The sequence below is a fragment of the Saccoglossus kowalevskii genome, chromosome 10 (genome assembly GCF_978046115.1).
Source record: "Saccoglossus kowalevskii chromosome 10, keSacKowa6.1, whole genome shotgun sequence".
Lineage (NCBI taxonomy): Eukaryota > Metazoa > Hemichordata > Enteropneusta > Harrimaniidae > Saccoglossus > Saccoglossus kowalevskii.
The window spans coordinates 11743189-11769542 of NC_140650.1; the positions used below are offsets into that span (position 1 = coordinate 11743189).

Sequence of the window (26354 nt, forward strand, 5' to 3'; positions counted from 1 at the left end):
GGACATATATATTTGGCACCATCAACGCTTTCCCAAGGCTTTTGATGAGCGCATATGCATATCATGTGATGTTGTGGTCAATTTTAATGTGATAAATAGCTTATTGTTTGTCTTTGAAAAGTATTACGTAATGTACCAGTATTGACAATGATCCAATATTATTGTCGGTTACAGTTGATGCATATACAAAAATTAGGTGTATGTACCTAAATTATCATATTGCTACCTCAGCGATATTCGTAATATCATACTTTAGCGGTGGTCGATATTTTGGATATCGCCTCGGTATTCATGCGTTATCTTGTGCCCAAAATACAAACGGGGACTTGTTTTCAAAGTTGCTGACAATACATTAACAATTGTACGACATTTGTAGTTCCCCGATGTATCAGAGATCTAGTTTCGATTCCAAATTTGTCGGTAAACTTGAATGGATAAGATAATCTCTGGCGGGTAACCAATACTTGTTCAGTGTTGTGTCGGAACGATTTAAATGTGAGCGTGATTCAACAGACTACGCAAATTAGTAAGTAGAGTAATGTTCGGTAGTACATGTATATACATAACTACTGTGATCATCTATCATCACATAGAACTGTTAGGCGTCAGTAAGATGCGTAAGATGCGTAAGTTGAATGGTTTTTAATGTACACATTTTCTGGAGAATCATTATGAACATTTTGTCATTAAAATCTTGGATGTTCACAGAACCAATAAAAATAAAATGTTTCAGTTTAACTGCCCGAAAGGTTCATTGTAAACGTTGATTACGTCAACCCCGCGGAATGTCGAAAACTTTCTAGAAATGATAAATATATAGAATCTTAGTCTTTGGTAATTATTCCATATAACCTGAAATAACTAAATTGTGAAAAGGTATTACTGATTATCGTAATACTGGCTACTTTCAGCGGAAGTTTGTCTTATAGACTGATCAGGGTAACGATTATAAAAGTGCGTTCTTATCATTTGGTTCTGGTTTTTAAAACACAATCATGTATTTGTCAAAAATCTGGATTTTTATTTTTACACAAAATAAAATAAATTAGATAATTTACTTGAGCATATTTGTTGAGCATGACGTTGTTCCTTAATACAAGACACTGGGCATGGCAACCATTAATAGTTTATCAAACATATAATAATTTGTTATATTGCAAGTTGATATTCTCGAACACGTTTTAGACAATATATTATCCTATAATAACTTCAACAATACAATCTTAAGTGTATCAATTTTTTGTAATTTCTTTATTTTCATGGGCATTCAATAAATGTGTACATTTCTTGATAAGACACTCTAAGCAATCCATTACAAATTGTGTGTTAGGAAAAGCACACAGTTTACCAGGTACCTGTGTTTTTTGTGTCAATTGATGAATTTGGAATCATTTTGTACATTTCATCCATCCATCCTGTTTCAAATCATCATCGATATACAAATCTGACACAAATTCTAATTCTAATTTAGTAAAATTTTGGTTTTTAACCTAATAAAATAGACTTGTTGTTCCAAAGAATCCGATCTACATTACTTTGTATACCATGGTTTTCTGTTCACGTAATCACAGTCCGTCATGAATTCAGTGAACTTCACCTGAAACAGTATGGTGGAAGAGTTACATTGCTACTTTTCCCCACCTAGCTTGTTTAATTTTTCTATTACAAAGTATTTCCATGCATGATCTGCCTCTCTGATTATTGTATGTTTTAGCCATAATATTCTTTGTATTTTGTTTTCTTGCATACAGATCAACCTTCCCTATACCTCTTGCCCACCCTGCCTATTATTGTTTTTCTTGCAATTCGGTCGACTCCCTCCAATATGAAATTATATAGTATTTTGTGCACTTTTTTCAAGGAACTATTTTCAACATAGGTAATTGCCATAATATAAGTAAACTGGGATAATTCAACAGTGTATGAAGTTAGATAATATATGAATTCAATCAGAGCATACTATAAAAAACCTATTAAACTTATGTACAATAATTCATCATATATTTCAATATAAACACGCTGTTCTTGCGACAATTAAAACTAAAGATGTTATTTTTAAATCATGGAATTAACGCACTAAATGATTTATCTCTCAAGTCTATCGTCTGGAAACAGTTATCCAGCCACCATCACCATCCTTGTCCACATCTCCGGCTTTTCGGTTATAATTTGAAGATGATGTCTTGTGTTCACTCGGTTTTGAATCTCCCTCTCTCCAATTATGTGGTTGATTATCATCACGTTGGTAACGTGAGCCACGATATCCCCGAGTACTGTTAGTACTTTGGTAACGTGGTGTTGGGCAACTATGATTATAGGCACTGTCATATTGTGGACGAAGTGTATTATAATTGGCCCTGGAATCTTGAGGTGTAAACTGTCGCGATCGTCTCCAGCTGTCAGTGGTCCGATCGTCTGAACTGAAAATACACAATTACTGTCATAAGCTACAAATTGAGGATTAGTTTCAATAATGCACAATTTATATACATTTTGTTTAAAATCATTTAAACATTCTTAATACTCACACTGAAGACTGTCGTGAACGTGTAGCATTTCGTCTTTCAATCTCTTCATCTCTGTAGGTGAGAACATAACAAATACCTACCAAAAGTGTAATACATCTTTTCACTGATTTCATTCAATTTTTCTGCAGCTGACATGAGACCAATATTTATAATTAACTCGGTATATATGTAATGCTACTTGCAGTTACGAATTTTTGCATTACAGAGCATGTTATTGCGCACGTGTACAATACGTATATAAAGGAAACTATTATTAAACGGGCAATTCACTGAATTAAAAGTAATATTTTAAATATTTTAACAATATTAGGATTCTTATCAAATAGTATATAACTATTCCTTTTTCACATATCACCGCGAAAAATAAGAAATAATTGCAACATAGAATGCATATTATATTATAATTTGATAATAATTTTAATATTGATAGCATGAAGAAGACATAATATATATAATTTTCATTTGGACTGGAATCAATTTCAAAGCAATGATCAATGTCACATCTTACCTAGCTTTTTGTTTTGCAGCTTGTGCGTTCGCCTTGGCAACTCTGATTCTATACTCTTCTTCGTCTTTGGCCTGTTTTACTGAGAGATAATGAAGACGCGCATAAAATGAAATAATTACGAGCGTACGGGACACTGTACGTGAAAACTAACTACACATGTATAACATTAATGAAAGACGTGTGGTCTATGACATTCAGTCATTAATGTTGCACTCACAAAAGGTGTACTGATTAATCCTAATATTATCTGTTTTCAAAATTGTTCGAATATTTAGTTGTAACTTTTCATCACACGAATTCAAAAAGTCAACGATACAACAATGCACAAATAACACAATAGCTTACAGCTGTGGTTAGCACACAAGAAGTCATTTCCTGTGGTTTAGATTTGTGAATTATGAAACTTAGTTGTATGTATTTTGACAAATTTATTATTAAAAAGACTTATAGAATGTTAACACTATTGGGAAATCACAAAGTCATAGATAGATGGAAACAAATTCGGGTTTCACCTATAAATATGCTTTAATTTCTTTGACATATTTCGCTCAAAGAAATAACAAGAATCTTATTAAGAATTCTGCACTTTAAATAGTGATCACGTCCAGATATCATATATGGCTTAAAACATTGCACAATGATATGCAAGTATTTTATGTGATAGATACCTCTTTTTATTTCTTCATCGCGTTTACGCTGCTTTTCCTCTTTCTTTTCTTTCAACCACTTCTGTCGGCGGTCTTCTTTACGGTCGACTTTTCGCTGTTCAAGTCGTATTTTCTTTTCATTATCATACATAGTCTTGAAGATTGCAAGTTTTTCCTGGGATCATAGAACTTATATTAGTATTTGAAGTGGTTACTTGAAGCGACTAATATTAAGAGTTAACAGGTAATTCAAATACCTTGTATACACACTTTCTGGCGTGGGTCAATCCTTTTACAAATTCATCTTTACTGGCCACCATCCGTGACAAACGATTTCTGTTTAATTTGGCTAATTTCCACACTTCTTTCAAATTTTGAACCTAGAATATCAAATATTCCACAATAAATACAAAATAGAACAACTATTATAACCGCATCTTATGTAAATACATAAAAGTATACTTGTGATATATACGAGTAACATATACAAACACATTATTGAGTGGAATGCCATTAATTTTCATAAATAAAAACCACTTTGTGTTAGCTCATTCAGTAAAATATTTAAATAATGTCACTGTGGGTATTATAAATATACAAATGATATATGTACTAATAAAATGATTTCAAAGCTATATATAAACACAAAGAGTATTATTAATATAGATGCAAAAGAGCAAGTGTTAAGTTGCCAAAAGGGGCAACTGGAAAATAATGTTCCAGGTTTCTCACGCATTTAATCTGTAAATGTGTATGTTAATGTTATACAACTCTTAAAGGGCGGTGGTCGTCCCGCAGCGCGTGTTCGAATATCATGTAAATGTATATTACGCGCGTTGTATACGTCGCTATGAGTCCCATATCGAAGAGGATGCAGCGCGACGACCACCGCCCTTTAATAAGACAATAGTAAATCAACCATATTTGAGATGTTAGATATGATCTTGGATAAAAGTCATCACATAGTGCATGTGATATACCTTGATTGTAATTGACTGCACTTACTTTCTTCTCTTCTTCTTTATCCCAGGTTTCTCTTTCCATCAATACAAACTTCTCATAATCTTTTTTAAGAAGCGGGATCTCTTCAAGTCGCTGCGCACGGGCATAGTAATCAATCTGTAAAATATACAAAATAGAAAACATAAAAACTTTACAAGCAATGTAAACGGATTTGACATTATAAATTTGAGTACTTTTTATTGTCTACTGTTAGCATATAATTCCAACACAGCAAGTATCACTGTTTATTAAGATAATACTACCACTTATACATGTTAATGTACATGTGCCTCAAAATATACACCAAACAACAAATTAAAATATGATGTAATTCTAATGAACCACATGGAATTTACAAACTGTCGAACACATTCCTTGTGATTACTACCTAGTGGGTGTATATATGATATATTGTGAAATATTTTAGTAATTAGGCTTTCGATGCATTTCAGCATCGAAAGCCTATTGTTAATGTAATGTTTACTACTACTATTATTATTTTTAATCTGCCGTTTTTTAAAACTCTTCTTCTCAAAGACGGGTTACCCACTTGACCTGATACTTCACAGACATAATCTATATGCAATTCTCTAAAACGTCAAAGTTCCGATTTTTGATATGTGACGTCATTCGGCCGCCATCTTGGATTAAAGGCGAAATTTTCAATGCCGAATTGCACACCTTTCTGAGGGTCTGAGTGCTTCCAGTTTTTTATGGTAGCAGTAGTGGGACAAGGGCTACAAATTTCAGTAAAAAAAACTTTAGCGGCCACAGGACATTTTTTTGCTAGAATTGTCGGAAATTTTGTTTTGCATCTCATTTACATAATTTTTGACTAATCCACTAACCCTGCGTAAGTTTGAAAGATCAAGTGCCATATTATTTATTTTTCCAAACGGCTTCTCCAGGCGATGAGCCGTTTTTTAGAAAATGATTTTAGAATGTTTTTTCATATTTTTTTATTGTATCCTGTAAAGCATCATGGGAAAGGTGGGAGGGCCCTGTACATTCTGTTTGAAATATCTCAAGCACTATACAGATAGGTACATGCAACCAGTGCAATATTGAAGCTATGGGATAAGAGATGTGACTAACGTATTAGATGACCATATATGGTCATGTGACCTCATTAAATATGCATGTCTCTAATACCTCAAGTCCTATTCCATGTACAAACATGGAACTAACGTTATATTGAAGGCAATGGACAAGAGAATTGACCAAAATATTCGTTCACCATATATGTTCATAGAATTCATTAAATATGCATGTCTCTAAATTCTCAAATACTATTGCAATTACAAACATGGAACCAATGCTATATTAAAGGCATTGGACTAGAGAAATAGCGAAAATGTTCAATGACCATATATGGTCATAAAACTCATTAAATATGCATATCTCTAATATCTTAGGAACTATTGCAAGTACAAACATGGAACCAATGCTACATTAAAGGCATTGGACAAGAGAAATAGCTGAAATGTTCAATGACCATATATGGTCATATAACTCATTAAATATGCATCTCCCCAATATCTTAGACACTATTGCAAGTACAAACATAAAATAGCGTTATATTGAAGGCAATGGACAAGAGAAATGGCAAAAATGTTCACTGACCATATATGGTCATAGAACTCATTAAATATGCATATCCCTAATATCGTAGGCACTATTACAAGCATACACATAGATCAAATTCTATATTAAAGGCATTGAACAAGAGAAGACGCTAAAATATTCAATGACCATATATGGTCATAGAACTCATTAAATATGCATGTCCCTAATATCTTAGGCACTATTGCAAGTACTAACATGGAACCAATACTATATTAAAGGCATTGGACTAGAGAAATTGCGAAAATGTTCAATGACCATATATGGTCATAGAACTCATTAAATATGCATATCCCTAATATCTTAGGAACTATTGCAAGTACAAACATGAAACCAATGCTATATTAAAGGCATTGGACAAGAGAAATAGCTGAAATGTTCAATGACCATATATGGTCATAAACTCATTAAATATGCATCTCCCCAATACCTTAGGCACTATTGCAAGTACAAACATTGAACCAATGCTATATTGAAGGCATTGGAAATAAAAAAAATGGCTAAAATGTTCAATGACTATATATGGTCATAGAACTCATTAAATATGCATATCTATAATATCTTGGTCACTATTGAAGTTAGAGATATGAAAATAACGCTATATTGAAAGCATTGAAACAGAGAAATTGCTAAGATGTTCAATGACCATATGTGGTCATATAATTCATATAGTGTAATCAGTTCACCATGCTGTGACTAGATCGACATACATTGTGATCAATTTGCCTACAGTATATAGTAAACGAATCGCAGTATATGTCTCCATTACCCTAGATATTACAGACGTGTAATGCCATAACTCTGTTGCATGAATGCATTTCAGCGCTAACGCAGGCATAGCATCCAAAGCCGGTAATCGCTGCTTGCAGCTATATTTCCATTTTATAGTTGTGCGTGTTCTTGCGTACCTTAAATATTTTTTTCCATTGCTATCAATAAAGAACCATTGCTCAAAACGTCTACCTATTTCGAATAGTTTCTTAGGACAGCAATTGCCAAATATTATCTACTATATAGCGAAAATATAAAACTATAATATATATATATATATATTATAATTAGTATTGCATTACCTCTAGTTCCTTTGTATACAGTCGCGAATGAAGTTCACTTTCGTGGTGTTCTATTTGTTCAAGTATCCATTTATCTGCATCTAATACTACACATCCCTTGGGAAAAAAACAATGGTATAGTACATTAAAAACATTTTACCACACCAATCTGTAAACTTGTATGATAAGGCATATATTGCTAGAAAACTTACACTACCTAATATGACCTGTAATTTGAATACCATGCCCACAATGACACTAGCAAATACAGTGATGTGACCTGTAATTTGAATACCATGCCCGCAGTGACATTAGCATATTCACTAATGTCACCTGTGATTTGAATACCATGCTCACAGTGACACTAGCATATACAGTAATGTGACCTGTGATTTGAATACCATGCCCACAGTGACACTAGCATATTCACTAATGTGACCTGTGATTTGAATATCACGCTCACAGTGACACTAGCATATACAGTAATGTGACCTGTAATTTGAATACAATGCCCATAGTGACATTAGCATATTCACTAATGTCACCTGTGATTTGAATACCATGCTCACAGTGACACTAGCATATACCCTAATGTGACCTGTGATTTGAATACCATGCCCAGAGCAACACTAGCATATTCACTAATGTGACCTGTGATTTGAATACCACGCTCACAGTGACACTAGCATATACAGTAATGTGACCTGTAATTTGAATACAATGCCCATAGTGACATTAGCATATTCACTAATGTCACCTGTGATTTGAATACCATGCTCACAGTGACACTAGCATATACCCTAATGTGACCTGTGATTTGAATACCATGCCCAGAGCAACACTAGCAAATACAGTAAGAGCACCCGTAATTTGAATTCCATGCCCACAGTGACACTAGCAACTACTCTAAAAGGACTGAACGTAATTCCAAACAAAATAATATTTCATCCATTCACGACTGCATTAATTGTGTTTAGTCACGTTATGCGATTCGCGGACCCGTAGCAACACAACAAGAAACACAAAAACAACTATGTGTACATCTGTGTTGTGTTATTTGTAATTCAATATAAATGAGAAACAATGACCGCAAAATATAGCTCATAGGATATATTCATTGTTTAATACAAACGTTAAAAAAATCTTTTTGAAGATTATACTGTAGATTATTTACAGCAATTGTATTTGAGCACAAACCTCATCATCGTCGTTGTTGTTGCCAAATTGTTTAAAAAATACATACGCCGGGTGGGTTACATCTAAGAACACAACGTCATTGCCAAACCTATTTCTGCATTCTGTAACAGGGAAATCATATAAAGAGTTGTTATAAAATACTATGTAGAATGATACGCTTGGAAATATTCCATTTAGCAAATGTTATATTATTTGATTATTGAATGCAGAATTAATGAACTGCTTCACTGACAAAACGTTTCAACATTGTTTAACATTACCTTCATCTCTTGTCAGTTGTAGACCCTCTAGTGCTTTTTTCATTCTCGTCTCATCCACAAAAGGAATTCGCGCGACACCTGAAATGTTAACATGTATGATATATTGTCCCTGTTCGTATTAGCATGTCTACATGCACATCAATTAGAATGACCATTATTGTATCTAAACATGGCACTTAGTGCTCTCCCCTTTTCTATTATGTTCCCATGGAAATGGATAGTACTAACTGATAGTCTTGAACTACATTTCATATAAATATATATTATGATTGTCATTCCGTTGTGTTACGCCCTATGCTAAAATGACAGGTATTTGTACCTTGGCTTGTATATCTCTCACCACTCAAATCGATTTCAAAGTCACCAGGATAGAAATCTCTAATAGGAGAATCCTGCAAAATAAGAATAACTTATGTAATCAGGATTTAATGTGTTTCATATATATTACAAAAGAAAATTATAATTGAAGAATATCATATATTGTATAAACTCACACCAGGTTCACCGATCATTAAAGGTCTCCATGTTATTGGTAACAAATGATCATTACTAGGTGGTAATATCGCCATTAACTGTTCAAGCGGTTTCAGCTGTAAACAAGTACAACGTGATTATTGTACAGTCCACGTTTGTAGAATGTCACTGGAATTACATTTACATGCATCACAATTAGTAGTTCTTACACAAATATTTAACAAATAATAGTTCATTCATAGACCCTAGGTTTCAATTTGCATTTGACCATTATAGCTAGCATAAGTGATCCAGTGTGACTGATACAGTGACTGTTGTATACTACATGGAATTAGCTTCTCAACTAATCCAATGAAAAGACAAGAAAAAGTCTTACTGGCTCGCCGACTTCAAAGTCATTTTGTAGATGGGTAATATTTTTGAAGTCCATAGCAAATGGAGCATAATGGTATGGATAAAACCACTGCCAGGATGGACAGCCATGAAAATAATACATTGATATCCAACATAGACCCTTTACATAAGAGTCAGCCTGTAATATGAAGCGTAGCAACAATATAAGATGATTGATACAGGATAGAGCACTGAATCTAATTATTTAAGTAGATTTGAAATGAATAACTATATCTTTAAATTCACCAAATTGGTATTAACACAATCGCGTAATCCTGCAATAATATTAATTACAAGTTACTACACAACCACTGAATTCATTCATGTGACAATTAAAATTTGAATAATTATTACTATCGAACATAAAAACTCACCAAATTGTTTATAAATTCAGGTTCATGTGATGGTGACACATCAAACTTGTATTCATAGTATCGATCTTTCCATCCATCCATACCTAGCCTGGCAATTAAACCGTATGAAACACGTTTGTGAATGCTCTTACTAATGTCATATAATAAATGCACCTCCACCTCTTCTTTATGCTAATGTTTATGATAACTTGTAGTTTTAAATTTAAAAGTGTCTGTTTTGTTTGCTGTACAATATAAATAATGGCTGATATCGATGAATGTACTTCTAAGTCACTATCTCAATCTTACCTTACATTGTCTTCTGACTCGTGTTGAATCTCACATTTGTACTTGGAATTCTGCAAAAAATAAATTTAATGTACATTTTCTATAATAATAACAGCACAGCATTATACATCTCGATTCAAAAATGTGCGTCAAATATTGAGTAAAGAGAATATTATCAATTATCTAATGACTTTCCCCGAACAATATTTTCTGCTATATTGAGTGTCAGTTTTTAATGTGTGATTGTTGATGGAGTTTTCATGTTCGTCATTTCTGCTCATATCGGTTGTTTCTACTACCCACCATTTCATTCTTCTGACGCCTCTCTCTGAATATGACGTCCTCCTCCTTTCCTAGCTCTGAGTGCAAACCAAATTATGTTAGAAACTGTTATAAATGCAGCTTATTGGACCATGCTATAAAAACATGGATCAAATTAATTTAAGGGTATGTATATTTCTCACCTGTCAGTATCATCTGTAACATGTGTAAATTCACAATTCCATTATCTGTAAGGTAGCGCTATGGAAAATAAATACATATTCTTACTAATATATACAAAGCTTACTATAATTTATAGTATTCACTCATGTATCAAGCATTTCTACTGGTAACACCTAAGCGGATCGAAACAGTTATTCGGTGTAGTTACTAATGGTGATTACACTGACTGGAAACTAATATTATGATTGCGCAGTGCGTATTGGGGAAACAATCATAATAATATTATTATTCCTTTAAGCTCACAGTAAGCGTCATTGGTGACAACAGGGACTTGTCGTTTCTCTCCACCCGGTGTTACTAGTAGTATTTGGTGTTTATGATGCTAGTGTCGCCAGATATCCTGCAATATAAAACTTTAACTACATCTTATAATTCCAGATTGTATGGCCTCCCACAACATTATATACCAAACTTTACCAAACTCTAATTAATATATTTGCTCTAATACAAATAACCAACCACATGATGCAATATTCACATTTTAAATAATGAAAAAGTCTTCTCGTTTTGGCAATGAAAATGATTTAGTAAAATGCAATACTGAGATATTCCTGAGAGTATCCTAGGTTGTAAAAATATTATGCAATATTTAATATTACCTGATTTACTTCCGTGTCTATTCTCACACTCTGCGTTTGGGTCACCTTAAAAGTCATTATGAAAATACATGTTTAGGTAGCACATAATGACTGAGAACAAAATACAGCATTACCTAGATATATAGGCTTAATTATGCATGTCACGTGCCGAATCGCCTGTTATATGTTGCATTTTATTATTTAGTTTGAGATATAGAGCATAGAGGTTAACGCTGTAATGTGATTATTATTTTTAATATACGAGATATGCCCATGTTATTTTCTTACTTTGTCTCCGTCATCTGGGTCTATTTCTTCTGATTTTCCATCCAATGCTAATGATAATTCTCTTATTTTAGACTTGAGGTCATTAATCTAAAATAATAAAACTGTTGCATTAATTTGGTAAATCCAATTGCACAATTGATGTTGTCAGTATCACACCACCATCCCACACCTTTACATATAATATTGCGTATAACACTTATTGGCGTAAAGACAGACATTTTAGACTTATTGAGAGTACGATATTATAAAGCCTGCTTTATAAGCATCATCACGTTGATTTGTGGCCAGTATTTGTGTTTACGAGTGCCATAATTTCATATTACATGTGGTTTCAACCCATTTTTATGTAATGGTAGTCGAAATTATTAATGAGCACTTAATAATGTATTCTTACCATGGTGTGTGTAACAGCTGTCTTGTACATACGTACCAACCTATCAAGTGCCCCCTCTCTGGGTTAGAAATAAATTAGTCATTAATTTAGTAATATGAAAATATGGAAGTATTATACTTTAGGCATACTAGTGTATGTATGTATATAGATATATTAATGGTATATGTAAAACTGGCAAATTCCATATATGTTATGTCGTAATTCTTAACAGATCCACACCCAAGAAGTGGTGTGTTTTGGATATCTTTCCAACCAGAATGATGAAACAAATGCCCAAATGTCTAAATTACAAAAGGTGCAGAATGAGGCGACAAAACCGGTATTCATACGAAACAAAATGATTGTTTCATTAGCTTCTGGGGAGATGTAGTTTGAAAGATATTGTTTGTTTACATGGCCAGATACCTAGGTATTAAGCTAACGTTCTAAACCCGCACGAGTTTGGGAATCTTTGGCAAATTTGTCTAATGTCTTTAGTTATTCATCTTATTGAGTTTAGTATTTTTAGTCATTATGTTGCATATTTATTTTGTTAATTTTTGTACTTAATACCTTGCTGTAAAATACTGTGTTTTATTTTTGCCACTTGTTTGTTATTCGATCTTGATCAGTACAATTCAAGTAATTAAATTGTTATAATTGGAATAGCTTACTTGATATTCAGTGAAGGCAATTTTGGTAAAAAGTCATTGCCAAGGAGGCAACATAAAAACACCCAGTCATCAATAGTTCTCTGTAGAATACAACAACAAAAGTAAACTTGGAATACCAGTAATGTTTATTTGAAATTAGGAGCAATTATGCTTATTTCATCACATGAGGTCGTCACTCAGTGGTATGGTAAGTGTATAGCCATGACGGAAGTTGACAAATACAAAGATATTGGATCTGTAAGATTCATTCACAATGTGTACAATATTGTTGACAGGAATTACGTGGAAGTCATATTAGTGACGCTGAGGAATAATAAAAAACTGTTGTTTGCACACAGAACATGAATCAGATTATGTAAAACAAATGTAATCTTCTCTAGCATGCACACAACTTGTCAGTACTATAATAATGTCCATCAAGGCAACGTGCAGTTTACAGATATAGCTGACAAACTTAACAAACATATTTAAGATGTCGATTTTGCTATTGAGTTTACTCACGTTGATATTGTGCACTCCGCTTCCCAGGATTGATACGTACATTTCTTTTTCAAGACACTGTAATTAGTAATAACGAAGTACAGAACTGTAAAATATATGGTGTACAATACTTAAGCGCATGATATTATTAACATGAATATTACATAAAGCAGCACATTACACAAACGTACCTTTCGGAGGACTTTTAAGTGTACGAATATGAGCTTCTCTTCTTGTACAACCTGAAACACGAGAGTATTATAAGTGGTACTTATTTACTTTAGACTTTTAGACTAATTGACACTTTTTAAAACAGGTCCTCATAATTATGTATATGATTATACAGTTCAATACAATGTTTGTGCTATATGGTGTTCACCACAGGATGTGATAATCCATAGAAAGTTCGTATTAGTTAAATATATTGCAATATTTGTACAAAATTAATTTACCTCACGTTCTTGTCTCGGTGCGTTTTCACAGTCTCTCACTATATGCCCTGCAATAGTACAATATTCACACACTGATACATTTCATCTTATCAAACTAAATAATGTCACAACGATCATGGTCGCATGAGCAATTGTTCGAACCATACCCACGCCTTCCCATCACCAGGGAATTTTATGTAGAAGTGTACAGTTGCAGTCTGAGGATGTTCTTCCAACAAGAATAGAAACTGAATCTGTTTTAGGGATAGTAATTTTAATTTTTCACTTCCACTTCCACAAGCTATCTGGGTAATTAATATTTGTAAAGTTTCGCACACGTGTTTTTTTTACATTTTTGAAGGCAAAAACAATGACCTATCATGTGCCTAAATTTAATTAATTATTTGGTTCGCCAATAAACAGTAATCTTCAATTGCTAATTTATTTTCAAAATATCATTCCAATTAAATCTAGGATTACCTTTTTTATTGCACCAATCACAGAGAGGTATTTCTTCTTTGATGATTGAGAAATTTGGTTCATGGGTTGCCAGACCTATTATGGTTGAAAATACATTTCACATATACACGTATAAAACAATAATACATTTACTCATTCATTGTTATAATTGTTCTAAAAATATGACGAAATCTAATCCTAATGAATCGGTAAATACAAGCTCTTATTTCTCTGGAGAAATATTACATTATTTGCATGAGAAAATTGTGTACTCACCCAAAATAATGAGATCCGCTAACAGGAACAACAAGAGAATTTTATTATGGGAATATGATGTATATATTAATCATGACAATACGAACATTGCTCAAACATTATTACATCCCTTGCTTGAGTGGAATAGCAAAGTAACTACCAAGTCATGCAATTCAATAGTCGTGCAATAGGGTGCAAAATTGAAACTAGTCAACAATTATGAATCAGAACATGACTGATGTATAACTTATGTTTAAAGGTTGATTTAATCCTGTTTCAGAATAGTGAAAATGCTTGATTTTGAATCTTATTTAAAAAAAACACCAAGATGCCATTATGGCCGAAATCCTGTTCCGGAATTGCGGAAATACTTGATTTTTTATGATTTGAAATATATGACATTTGGCTATCTTTATTAGAAGTCATCATAAATGAGAAACCGTATAGTAATAATGAATAAAGAGTCATATCAGATATACATTTGAGAGCACACTGTCAGCGTTACTTACCGTCGTTGCCATGGATACAATGTCGTGTATTAATGTCATGTGTAGGTGTTGCTGTTGTAGAAAGAAATAAGAATTTGAGATATTACACAACATGAAATCAACTACTTAACGATACATTTTGTGAGCCTGGATGAGCGATTAATTTCCATCAAAAACCCTGACACTGATAATACCTCTCTGGCTTCGGATTATTTCCATAATCTTATGCTCGCCTTCACCTGGAACACTGGCATCTGACAAGATTACCTGTAAAAAGAAACGAAAATGAAAATTGAAATAACAATGTTCTTTGAAAATCCCAAGTGGTTCGTATGTTCAGCATATTGATTAGAGTAGAATAAATAGATGACGTCATACATTGAACATACCTTGATACCAACCCATCTAGGTTGAGTTCGGATTCTGTCAGCAATGTACGCACGTAGGTGAACATGAAGTCTAGACATGAAATCTGTGCCCTATAAATGCATACAGCAAACGTATCACTTCGATACTGTTGATATTTGGGATACATGAACACAACTAATATTATAATAAAACTACAACAATTAAAAATAATAATAACTTCAGATTCATCAACAACCAGAATATGAATTAAATAGGAACGTTTAGCGTGTTAGAAAAATCAAGTAGAACAGCTTACTGGACAAAGAGAATTATAGTCAAATCCGAATTCATCTGCCGATCTTCTTTCTATTCCAGCTTCTGCTTCCCTGCATGATACAAACAAGCCATACATCAATTGTCACATGTATTTGATGAACATTGTCCCTTTGCTTAAGAACACCTTGAACTAGAACTTTCATATGTTATATTTAAAGAATCTGTGCAATAGTACAGTACATATGATATACATGTATAAAGAAATCTTAGTTGGGAACTTAATATAATTCACTAAAATGGCCGTAACATTGGATATGTTAATGAAAGTAAGATAGTACATGCCTTCAAAAATAACAGTTGGATGTGTACAAACGACGGGTATGCAGGCTAGTTGACCACAAACAAATCTTGCCAATAATACAATGTACAATTTATTTTGAGTTAATGATTATGATTAATCCATTTAACAGACTCGTAATAGTAAATACTAAAAAATACATAGCATTCTAGAAATGAAAAAATAGTTTAAGGTTACCAACCTATCCTTCTTGTAATTTAGGAATTTCTTTTGTCTCCTGTTATTATTTTTTGCAAATGGCGTGACTCCTTCCATTGCAATAAACAACATTTTCTTTGGACGAACTATTTCCATCAATGTATCTATAAATTTAGACATTCCTTCAAACTTTTCTTCTTCGCTAATGGGCAGAGGCCTTAAAAACACAAGTTAGAAAATATTAACACAAAATCTTGATCTTTAAATGAGTTTACTGTGTCTGTTTAGTATAATGTTATACGCAAAGCTCTGCCAAAGGTAAACTATTTTCAAGCGCTCTAACAATTTGCAAAGCTGTACATGGAAAAAAACATCGTTAAATTTACATAGGTGAAAAATTATGCAAATTAATTGTCATTCTTCCCACGTGTATTTCGAAGTTGATCAGAAAAGTTCAAACTTAAATGGCTTCAGCATGAGCAACCTGCAATAATTAGTTTTGGTCATTTAGTGACACAACACTTAGTAGAATCAATAATAATCTGTCATCAAAGGCAGTGTATGACAATGTCACAATGCATTTGTCGAACTGAACTGATTATCAACCATTTGGATTGATGCAACAAGGAATTAGACAATTGTAGTGTTAACAAATTGAATCCTCGTTGTAAGAGACATATATAGCAAGTGCAAATATAGCACTGAAACGCACTTGGTAGATTGTAAATATATTTACAGTCACAAACACTTACCCATTTTCTGAATGGCAGCAAATGTGTATTATATCATTCATATCCAGATATAAATTATCAAACCCATCACTCTGCTGCAATATAAATAAATAAATAAATAAATAAATAAATAAATAAATAAATAAATAAATAAATAAATAAATAAATAAATAAATAAATAAATAAATAAATAAATAAATAAATAAATAAGTAAACACTTCTTTGTACATTACAGTTATGCATATTAGGAAGTGTAATTTAATATGCAAAAGCAACTATGTATTTAGTTTCATTACAATTGGATGACTGGTACTCAAGATAATTGTGGAGTATCTATAAATTGTTAATTTATGCAAATTAGATATTAGCACATAAACTGAACATGTATAAGGCTTATCCCAAGCATCTAACCGCAAATACCTCCATTGACTCCCACATGGGAGTCCAAAATGTGGTGTATAACATGATGTATAACGAATATATAAAATTTGAATATAATCAGTCAAAGCATTCAAGAGACATGGCCCCAGAAGCCCAATCATTAAAACAAAATCGCCGCCAGTCAGCCATTTTTAATCCAATCTGAATAATAAAATGACGTGCATCAGGAACCTGTAATGTCTAATGTATGTTATAAATTTGAACAAAATTCATCCATAAATGCAAGAAATGTTTGATATTGGAGGATTTCATTAGCACAAAATAGCCACCATTTGACCACTTTGAAAAGAATCGTCAAACCAATATATCTGTCTATCTATGACATGATGTATAATGAATATTTAAAATTTGAACATAATCAGTCAAAAAAAGTCGGAGATATGGGTCTAGAAGCCCATTCATTAAAACAAAATGGCCGCCAGACAGTCATTTTGAATCCAATCTGAAAAGTAAATGATGTGCATCAGAAACGTGTAATGTCTAATATATGTTCCAAGTTTGAACGAAATCCATCCATAAATGCCAGAAACACTTGATATTTGATGATTTGTTAGCACAAAAATGGCCACCATTCCGCCATTTTGAATAGGATCGTCAAACCAATATATATGTCTATCTATGACATGATGTATAATGAATATTTAATGCTGTTAAGCTTGTCGCAAATATATTTGAAAACCAGATCATTCACTGATTTCGAACTTTGTATGTTCGTTTCGGTAGCATTCACACACATTCCATAATGACTCTCTACGCCAATCTGACGCACATGGCTCTAGTAGTTTGTTCGAAGCTTAAAACGTTTCGATGTCAATCGTCGGTCGACACGTATTTTACGTATATAATAAATAGTTTCGTGATTTATTTACTAAATAATGATAAATGGAACTTAAAAATATTGTAGCAATAAACTGGTCCTAAAATAGCGTGAATCTGCAATCAGTTGATGCAGCTAGTTCCTTGTTCATTCCATGCCTGATTTTATTGCTGAATTGGCTAAAAACAGTTAACCGAACTTCGAGTTACGGGAAATATGTAACGTTAACAAACTTTATTTTGCAGCAAAAAACAAATTTTACTAGATTTGTTTAACTATGATGGCGGTGATCTTAATGAAATCTTAATGGAATTAATCACTCTATTACATCATATTGGATTCGAAGAAGAGTCTAGATGCGCTAATACGTTGGCTTCGCTTCACACATTATCTTGCAATAGACCTATCTCCTCGTCCAATATGGCGCTGGGGTGTGTTTATTATTGTTTAAATAATTACTAGTATCTTAAAATAAGTTCTAGTAATATATAATTATATTTAATAATTGAATCCCACTTAATATGTCCTTTCTTTGATGTTTGTTGCAAAATTGGTATCCGGATATCAAAGGACTAGACAATTACGGCGTTCATTTCATTATGCAGTAAGCAAAAAGGGGACAGAAAATCCAGAACTTGTACATGTTATTCTATTTGTTCTATGTGATGTACATGTATATGGAATAATAGTGCCATTTTTTTTTTAAAGTTCAGACAATGTTCATAATTTTCATTTTTATTTAGTCAGATTTTACATTATCGAGCCGATTAGTTTGATATATCATTCTTGGTGACTTATAGTGTACACTTATAAACGCTAATTATACACAATTTTGATCTCAAAATGATGAATGTTAATACCCTTTTTCTTGTTCAGCACAAAAAGATGATTCTAAATTTGTTGGTCTGGAAAGAGTGTTGAGTGATGCAGGTAGGCCTTTCCAGCCATGCACTATTAGTCTCGCTGCCAAACCTCGTATCTGCTTGGCGATACAGGCTCGCGAAGGGCGCCACTCGCAGCGAAGCTTCGTGTAAACAAACACTGAACTGGACATAACGCAGCGACCACCGCTTTTTAAATATGTATAACTAATATCACATTAGTCATTGTAGACGTTGATACGTAACACCATGTTCATTGCAGGTAACTTACATGGCGGTATACAAGAGTGGTAGTAAAACCGAATCTAAATGTAAATACCCACCCACGTAACCTTACCAACCACGCCTATCGCTAGTACTGTATATATTTCTGGAATTGTGCCATAATTGAAAGTTACACTGACGGATCAAGAAAATTGGTAGGGGGCTCTCCCATTGACGTGGGCTAGGTTTGTCGATTGATTTGTCATTTTTGTGGGCTGAAGGGGGGCTGTGTGTGCGCATTTAAACAAAGACAATGATTTATTTACTCTTTGACATTTAGTCATTGCAAGACGTCATTTACATTTACTGGTGTGTTCTTCGTTATTAAACACAATCTATAAATTGATTCTCGTTCTATCATATTCACAACCAAATTTGACCACCATTGCCATGGTAGTCGTTTTTTCAGACACTCCCACGCAAGTAACGCCGCGTGGTGGTTGCAAATGTCAAGACTGCTCCTCCTTTTTATTTTCATTTGTGGGCACATACGCAGTAGATGAAGCTACTGATATTTTTTTTAATATCTACCACAGGGCAGCTGGAAAAAGCTTAAAAAAACGTAAAATTAAAAAACAAAAAAAAATACATAAAACATTATCCCAAATCGTACACAAATGACCTGATATGTTCGAGTCTTAAAATAGATTTACATAAAATGTCTACACAACTATCCATTAATCTATTCAACAAAGAGCTGAGAACTACCTGTTATTCCTTGAAACGTAAATATAAAAAAAAACTTGTTAAAAAAAGGACAGAGAAAATAAAAAGAACCTACTGAGTAAATTAGATAAAAGGAGTAATTCATGCCCTGGTGAATATTGGAACCTAATAAGTGAACTTAAAGGTAGACAAGACAATAATGATTGTGAATATGTTCCCGAAACAAAATGGCATGAACATTTTAAACTTCTCAGCAAAAATAATAATGATAATGAGGGAAAATTTAATTAAAGAATTAAATAATATGAATAACACACATTTCCCAATTAGAAATACAAACAGCAATTGGTTCTCTTAAAAACAAAAAGTCTCCAAGATATGACCGCATAACAAATGAAATGATAAAATCAGGCAGAAATACATTTATTAAAGCAATTCAAAGGCTATTTAATCTAATCTGGCCAATTTCCAAGTGCCTGGAATCTAGGAATTATCACCCCGGTCTTTAAAAAGGTGATAAATCTGAACCAGGAAACTACTGAGGCTCTGCTTAACTCTGAAAACAATATTCCAGTCAAAACATACCTAAAACTATTTGATAGTATGGTTAAATTTATCCTGATCTATTGCAGCGAAATTTGGATAAGTGACTGCGTACTACATATAAAAGATATTTTTGATAGTGGGCTACCTATTGAACAAATTCATAACAAATTTTGCAAATACATTTTACAGGTAAACTGTAAAGCCAGTAATTTGGCATGTATTTTAGAATTAGGTAGACACCCTATTTTACTGACTAGTATGGAACAAATGATAAAATATTGGCTAAAAATAAAAACAATGAATGAAAACACGCTAGTCCATAAAGCATACAGACTTGGCATAGAGATGGATGTAGACTGTCACAGTCTGGGCGATTTTTTTTTTATTTAAAATTAAATAAAAAAATAGCGAAATGGAGGTGTTAACGCGAAATCCCCTTTAACCGCGAAATCACCCAGACTGGACGTTTTTGCCGCGCCCTCTGAGGTGAAAGCAGGAACTAGTGTGTTTTCATACTAGTTTTTATGTTAATGACAGGCAAGAACGTTATCCAATCAGAGTAATTTGACCTTTAAACTATATCTAGTTAACCTTTGTACCTGAAGACTTCACTTTTCTGCAAGTTTCTCGATCGTCAATCATAACAAACGAATTACTATTTATAACGTTCTGTACAAATTAGTGTAATGGAGAGAAGTAGCCTGGGTTACAGTGAAGCGCGATCTGCACAGAAGACCCACAATGTTTACCTCATTATATATAATAACAATATATAATAATAATAATAACAACAAAAACAAAAAGAATAAGCTGCGCACATATAAACTGCTAAAGAAAAATTGCCAGTATGAAAATTATCTAACAACAGTAACAAATGCAAAACATAGAGCAGCATAAGCAAAATTGAGAATTAGCGCCCACAATTTAGAAATAGAGAAAGGACGATACAAACAAACTCTTTGCAGTGGTAGAAAGTGCACTGCTTGCGACCAAAATGAGATTGGAGACGAAATGCAAGCTGTATGAAAATGAGAGAACTGAAATGTTGAAGGAGATAAATTTAATACATTGCAACAACACAAATACCAATAAATTGATAACAATGCTAACAAGCAATTAACAGCCAAAAATTATTTCAGTGCCAGAAAAAATCATTTCAAAAAACTACCTGCTGTTCCTAAATAAATAAACTATTTCTTTTTTTCTTTTTTTTATTCTTTTCAATTTTAGCGCTTCCATTTTGTTTCTTTCTCAGTTTTTCATCTTTATTGTAATTTTCTTTTTCTGACTCAATATCCAAATAAGGAAACGATTATGCAATAAAGATTATTATTATTACGCATGGAATTGAGGATTTGCAAGACGGATAATTTTCGCCTGAAGGTATTTTGTTTTTCCAGTCTCGCGAGCCGGCTTAAGTTATAGAAATATACACTCTCTACATTTTAAACCATTTTGTTAATAGGGTTGCACCGCGCCAATAAGGTCCGGTCTGTACACCGACGATGCCGTGTATACTTACAGACGAAGTCCTTGACCTGTCCAGACCCAAAACGCATCATGATATATAAATTGAATCGTGGCGAATAATTTTGTAAACGGTGAAACCAGATGCCTGTAACTTGTCTGAAAAATAGCGCGAAACACTATAGGAAAGAAATGTTTTTCCACCATATTGAATTTTGCAAAAGGTTGAAAATTGAACCATAGACACCCCTGTGCTAACACCAACTGTGAGCCACTCTTTTCAAATAACGTCGTTTTTTAAACTTTTGTGGTTATATTGTCAAGCAATTTCATTGGGAAGATTGGGATCAACATATCAAATTTATTTACAGATTTTAGTTTCTACTGTCTACATGTGTTATATAACATCGTATTACATTGTAACTTCTTTATTGATTTAATGTTGCAAGTTAAATATAGGTCTCGTCGACTATTTTCATAACCTTTAACCCTGTAACTATTACTAATTACTGCTTGCTATGAATCTTTCACTTTGAGTTGAACCAATCACAGTTCTGTATTGTACCAGATGTTTGGAGGAAGTAGATTTTGTTCTGACTTCAATGTACGTATTGCAATAAATAGGACCTCATGGATCTCTGATTTGATTTTGTTTCTTGGAACTTTACTCTATACAACGCAACCCTATCTCACCCACCAAAACATATAATAAAGGGAGCGTGAAAATTATTTCCATATAATGTAAGTCTAATGACAATTATTTATATACAATTTGAGTATGCTTTTTTCATGATTTGCAAATAATATTTCAATATTTATCATATAATTGAACAAATGAAAATTATTTATACATAGTGTTGACAATACAATTCATTCATATATATTATATGGGAATCAAAATTGTATATAAATGCAGTTTTAATTATATAAAAATAAATTTAAAGTTACCTTATAATTTGTAATGACATTTGATATACATATATATCAAATATATAATGAAGAATTATGTATTTATTACAAATAATTTGCTTATTACAATAACATGATAATGTGTTTATACATAATATAATGAAATTAATCTTGAATATAAATAATGAGCTATCGTTTATTATATACAAATAGGTTTAATAATTCACTTAATTATATACAAACAATTCGTACCACAGTATTATGTACATATATAATGAAGAATCGTGTAATTATTATAATGAGCTAATATCAATAAATGTACAAACTGCACCCCGTAGTCACGTACTATTTAACATAAATATCATCTCGTATTGACCCTACTACTGACCATAATAGGGGATTTTTCGTTCAACTGCGAGGTCTCGAAAGACGCGCGTCGAACGTCTGCCGCAAAAATCGAATTTGATTTTGAACTCGAATTTCTTTATTTCGTAGCTCACATCGACCGGCCGATCTTCGACAGAGGAATATTGCTTTCGAATACCGTGTTCGCCATGTTCGCTACCGCTGTACACATGTACGTAGACACGATGACAAACCCGGAAGTGAGAATACTGGCAGCGCTAAAACAACGTGCAAAAGCCGCCGTTTTGTTTGTGATGTAAGCGGATGAGAGTTTTAATATAAAATGTCACGTTTTGTAAATTCAATACAATTTTGTGAATTTCATGTATTAAAAATTATATTTACTACAAATAAACGTATTGTTTTTTTATTCAAAATAATGTTTTTATTTAATTTAGAAATTATTTGGTGCGGCGATATTTTTAATATTGTGCACCAACTATCCGTCGAATCGCAAATGTCAAAATGACCTCAAATGCAAAAGACGTGTTTGCTCTTCAAACTTCATAGTATTCGGACATGTCAGAGAAATACAGATGAACCCGAGGTTCAAAGTCGCCACTTATCCCCCCGGGGACCCTGGGGATCAAACAACGGTCCGGGATCGTTAATTTTTAGAGAAAACGCTGTTTTACTGCTTAAAATGGTGAGTTTTTAATACTTGGGTCTATTAAAAAAAAAAAAAAAAAAAAAACGCGACCCGTATTTCATATTTTTCGGTTGGTCGCTGAGGGCAACAACACATTTATTTTTGGGCCTTATTAGGGGGGTGGGGGCAAGGGTTATTTTCGTTCAACGTAATTGCAATATTTTTTTATTCGTACAATGTAAATTGAAAAAATAAATTCCGTAATTCTGTAATCACAGGCTAGACGTACATCGTAGTCAATCAAATATTTTTTTCGTACACTGTAAAAATGTGTCATTTTTCTCGGTACGTACAAGAATTTACATCCAAATAAAAAAGTCGTAAAGAATAATCCAGGGAAATTACATTTTCGAAACTGTAAAACGACTAGATGACACAATTCACTGCAAAATTAAATTTTCACTGTAAACTGTAAAAACGTCTTTTTTTCCTTGTAAATTGTAAAAAGTCCTTTTTATTTCCCGTAAATCTGTACCAGCTACCCCCCTTGCCCCCTCTTATTAAGCATGGAAATGTCCCTCAAATACATTGCGTTTGTCGATGTTTGACGCCACTTGACCTTTGTTTGTCCTGTTTTTACGTTCAATTTCACGCATAACGCGTGATTCTCGCAGTGAACAGAAAATGGTCACGGAGAGTAACGGTGTCAGTAACCGGACGGACCGCAGACAGGTACAGCGTTTCAGCTATTAGATATTTACGCAGGTTTTCAATTACAGTCAGTATCGCTGAGACAATCCGCCATTATTTATTAGTTTGTTTGACTCTACATTCCACACGCTGACACAGTCATTCCTGCCTTCGATATTTACATTTATCGTTATCAAAGATTTATATTACACACGACTGAATTACAGAGAAGCTCATGCTTTTCTTCGTTCGATTTATTGTCTCAGCCCCCACTCTTGTGTATGTGTGTCGGCGAATCTTCGATAGAATACCTGATATATATACTTACTTTTCTCTGCACATATCTGTCGACTATCGAAGGATATTTCTCCCTGAGCCACGAGAAGAACTTCGGAATTCCCATTTTATATATACGTGACGTAATATGAGCACAGTGACTCGGTGAGCTCAGTAATACCATGCACCTATGAACTCCTAATACAGTCACAGCGTACACAAAGTGGTGGACCTGGCCAGGAGCCCTGATTATCGCCGTTAATCTTGTCTAAAGCACGAGGGAGTAGTGTATTTGACGTAAGTAAAACGCGCGAAATAGTCTGAATTAACACGTATGTGCTATTCCAGGTATTATGAAATTTAACTCATAGTTTCACTGGAACTTGGGGGCGCTAACATTACGCTAACTGGCTGGTTCTGAGCTGCCGGTACAGAATGGCTGGTTCTGTGCTGCCGTACTGGGGCGAGTGAATTATTTTAATCACAATTTTCTTCCATGAAATTAAGGTTAATATATCCGAGTCATCCAAAATGAGTGGGGTCGTCACATGCGCAAATGACTATAACAACGTATGCTAAAAACGCAAAGGCTCACGGTTAGACGTTTGTAAACAACAACACGCAATGGCCGGCTTCCACATGTGCAAGTGAAGATTCCCCCTCTTTAACTTCACAGACAGCTTTAAAACTTCAAAAATGTTGTAAACGTGAACAAAATGTCCAAATTAGAGAAAAGTGGGTCACAGTTTTTCAACATCGTCATACGATTTTGCCCATGGTCAAACTAACCACGTCACTGAAAATTATTATCGGATATAGTTGTGTCCTTCTGGGAAGTGTATTCACCAAGAACGTGACCCTATTGTCTAATTGTGTCGGGAAAGCTGTAGTCATTATAAATATACATTTTATAAATATACATTTTTATAAATCAAAATTAGAATTCAAATTATCCAATCAGTATCATTAAATGGTTATGTGACCTCAACGTTAGTTTCATTTTTATATTTTAATTAGAAGATAGTTCAACATTATCCAATTAGCAAGCATCTAGTTCATATTGGATATTTGAATTTGAATGTTAGCTGATGACGGGGTTTTACAATTTTATATAATTTATATTATTTATTTGATGAACGGGTCTGTGAACATTGTGATGACAATCATGTCGAAGATAAACGACATTTTGTAATGTTTTGAACAAAATACCAAATGCACAGAAAGAAATTGTTATATATGCTATAAAAAAATAATGATAAAACTGATACAATGCAAAATAAATTTGAATACATAATAAGCACCAATGACTTGTCAATATCTCTTGCACAGCTCATCTCATTAAGTATGCAGCATATAATAGGACAGCAACAGCACCTGTCTGATTTGAGTTTTCCCAGCATTTTCTTAATGACTTTACTTATTATTTGTTGTTAGTTTTCATTGTTGACTCCCGTGTGCGAAACACACAATGGAAGTCTTTGCAGTTAGCCTGTATATGTGTATGTGTCCGTCTGTTCCACTGATATCTCAAGAACAGCATGTTGGTTTTCAATGAAACTTGGTGCATAGATGCTCTAGAACAAGACAGAGACCTGATTAGTTCTGGGTGAAAATGAATATTAATCTAATAGAGCTAATGCGCAATTTTGATAAGTTTGTGGTTGAAATCCATGCATATTAATTACTTAATTTGCACG

The 26354-nt window shown here is 33.3% G+C and overlaps 1 protein-coding gene across 2 annotated transcripts; it reads right to left on the reverse strand.

The window, feature by feature from the left end:
* Positions 1-1223: 1223 nt before the first annotated feature.
* Positions 1224-24965, reverse strand: LOC102808191 (5'-3' exoribonuclease 2-like). Of its 2 annotated transcripts, XM_085504246.1 has the most exons (32): positions 24710-24965; positions 16728-16801; positions 16019-16192; positions 15520-15589; positions 15245-15334; positions 15050-15122; positions 14877-14927; positions 14389-14406; positions 14134-14208; positions 13675-13721; positions 13414-13464; positions 13244-13300; positions 12743-12822; positions 12090-12147; positions 11696-11782; positions 11429-11473; positions 10790-10847; positions 10629-10684; positions 10347-10396; positions 10059-10146; positions 9668-9823; positions 9312-9407; positions 9137-9209; positions 8818-8895; positions 8558-8658; positions 7382-7477; positions 4689-4802; positions 3941-4063; positions 3705-3858; positions 3037-3115; positions 2529-2579; positions 1224-2420 (listed from the first exon to the last, which is right to left on the reverse strand). In XM_085504246.1, the coding sequence occupies exons 1-32, from the start codon at positions 24839-24841 to the stop codon at positions 2099-2101; spliced, it is 2877 nt and encodes a 958-aa protein (XP_085360372.1). In that variant the 5' UTR covers positions 24842-24965; the 3' UTR covers positions 1224-2098. The 2 variants fall into 2 exon arrangements, with proteins under 2 accessions (XP_085360372.1, XP_085360373.1); XM_085504247.1 differs by lacking the exon at positions 1224-2420 and having other exon boundaries at positions 2559-2604.
* Positions 24966-26354: the final 1389 nt, after the last annotated feature.